This window comes from Rasamsonia emersonii (genome assembly GCF_000968595.1).
Source record: "Rasamsonia emersonii CBS 393.64 chromosome Unknown ctg1118621762437, whole genome shotgun sequence".
NCBI lineage: Eukaryota > Fungi > Ascomycota > Eurotiomycetes > Eurotiales > Trichocomaceae > Rasamsonia > Rasamsonia emersonii.
Genome location: NW_013562542.1, coordinates 2,037 through 4,364, shown reverse-complemented (window position 1 = coordinate 4,364; position 2,328 = coordinate 2,037). Strand labels below are relative to the sequence as shown.

Here is a 2,328-nt window from a genome sequence, read left to right as displayed (position 1 = left end):
TCCGCTTTGGATGTTTGATGCTGATAAAGCTCGTTGATGGACTACAGGATAGATATATAGAAATCTTCCTTATCAATAGAATGGATCCCTCTCTGCATCATCTCCTGAGTCTTCTGGCCATATAAGCACTTTAATGGTGAAAAGCAGCTCACATCCAGCGGTTGTAGCAGATGAGAAGAATGTGGTGGCATATATAAAGGAATTATCTTCCTTTCTGTACAGAACTTGTCGAATTCTGCAGTGGCATGGCTACTGTGCCCATCTAGAATCAAAAGGCGATATCTCCCAACTGTACATGAAGCTGTATATGTCTCGAAGGTCTCCTGAAGCCATTTGAGGCCTATCTCATCATTTGTCCAACCATTCTTGCTGACGCTGATTCGGTAGTCATTTGGGACAACTAGATACCAACAAGATTGGTGATTTTCTGCAGCAAGTATAATCTGGTTAAAAAATAGTTTTAGAACCTTTATTCTTAATTAATATAAATAAAATAGTACTACTACGTTACTTAACTATATTATTATAGATAAGTTCTACACTATAATTATTAGTATTAGGCTTAAATTAAAATAATAACTAGAGGTACTTTATATTATTATTTATTTATATAACTAATCTCTAAGTTTAGTTATTAATAAGACCCTATATAAAGCCTAGTATAGGGAGAAACTAAATTTAGTTTATCTTTATACTATTAGCTATATAATCTATTCATTCGCTAAAAATAGAGAGGAAGTATAAGAAATTTACTAATATTAAAGTACTAATATATAAGCTTTTAAGGTATAAGGGGGATTATATCTACTATCTGTTTACTTTTCATAATAAGGTTATCTAATCTTTAAATATCTATTTTTATAAGGAATAGTCTTACCTACTAAATCTAGATATTTTAAAACCCTTTTATAAATAATTATAGGCTATTATTAAAGGGGAAGATTATCTAGTTAATAAAACTTATAAGGCTTAAACCTCTTATTTTTATAAAGAAAATTACTAAACTAGCTAATAGTATTTATAAATAGCCTAAAAAATAATAAATATTATTTAAGGAGATAATAGTCTTAATAATACTAAATCTATAAAGATAATAGTTTCATAAGAAATATATTGGAGATAATATCTAATATAGTATAAAAAGAACCTACTAATAATATACCTTTATTACTAAACCCTTTAAATAAATTAATACTTAATATAATATATTTAATTAATAATTTAATAATAATCCTTTAAATTCTTTATTAGTTCTTAGTTATAATAGTTAGACTAGCTAAGATACTTAAACCTAAAACTTTTAAAGAGGTATAGGAGGATCTAAATTTAAAGAAATAGTTAAAAAATAATAAAAAAGGAATAGGTACTTTTAAGAAAGAAGGTACTAAAGGAAAAATAAATATATAAAATTAAGGGCTAAACAGGGAAATCTTAAGGTTTAATACTGGATAGGTAGTTAAGGGTTTTAAATAAAAAAAGGAATTAATTATAATAAAATATTTATATTAATTATTAAACTAATAAGCTATAAGGCTTTATTTACTATTATAGCTATATTAAATTAAGAAATTAAACAAATAGATATTAAAATAACTTTTTATTAAAGTAATACTATATTATTTAATAGTAAAGTCTATATTAAATAATTAATAAATCTAAAAAATAAGACTACTTAGGTATATAAGCTTAATAAGGCTTTATACAAACTAAAGTAGTTATTAAAGATTTAATATTTTAAAAATATCAAGTAATTTAATATTTTTAAGGTTTTAAGCTAATCTTAATAGACTTAGGTATTTTTTATTATAACTTAATATATATTATTTATATTAATAATTTATTAATCTTTAGACTATTAATTATAAAGATTTAAAAAGTTAAAAAGGCCTTTAATAAATATTTTTATATAAGTAACTTAGGCCCCTATAATTACTATTTAAGGATAATTATTATATATAATAAAAAGAATTATATTATCTAATTCTCCTAATAAAGATATATTAAGAAGGTACTTTATAAATTTAGAATATAAGATTATATACTGATTATTATTAATAGATCTATAATATAAAGCTAGCGATAAAACTAGATAAGGTAAATAACCCTAACTTAATAACCTAATATACTTAAATTATTATCCTTTATATATATAATAGTAGGAATATATATATATAGATCTTATATATTATATTAGTACTAAGCTATTTTATAGCTAGGCCTAATATAATCTATCATAGGGTAGTAAAATAGGTTCTTTATTACCTTAAAAGGATCTTAGTCTTATTTTTATTTATAAAAAGGAGCTATATCCCTTTTATAGATATATAG

General features: G+C 23.1%; 1 protein-coding gene across 1 annotated transcript; it reads right to left on the bottom strand.

Moving 5' to 3' along the window:
* Positions 1-41: 41 nt before the first annotated feature.
* T310_10219 (uncharacterized protein) lies at positions 42-479 on the bottom strand (the record flags this gene model as incomplete). Its single annotated transcript, XM_013467357.1, has 1 exon — positions 42-479. A coding segment is annotated over one exon (438 nt), but the record flags the coding sequence as incomplete, so codon positions are not given.
* Between the last annotated feature and the right edge of the window lie 1,849 nt (positions 480-2,328).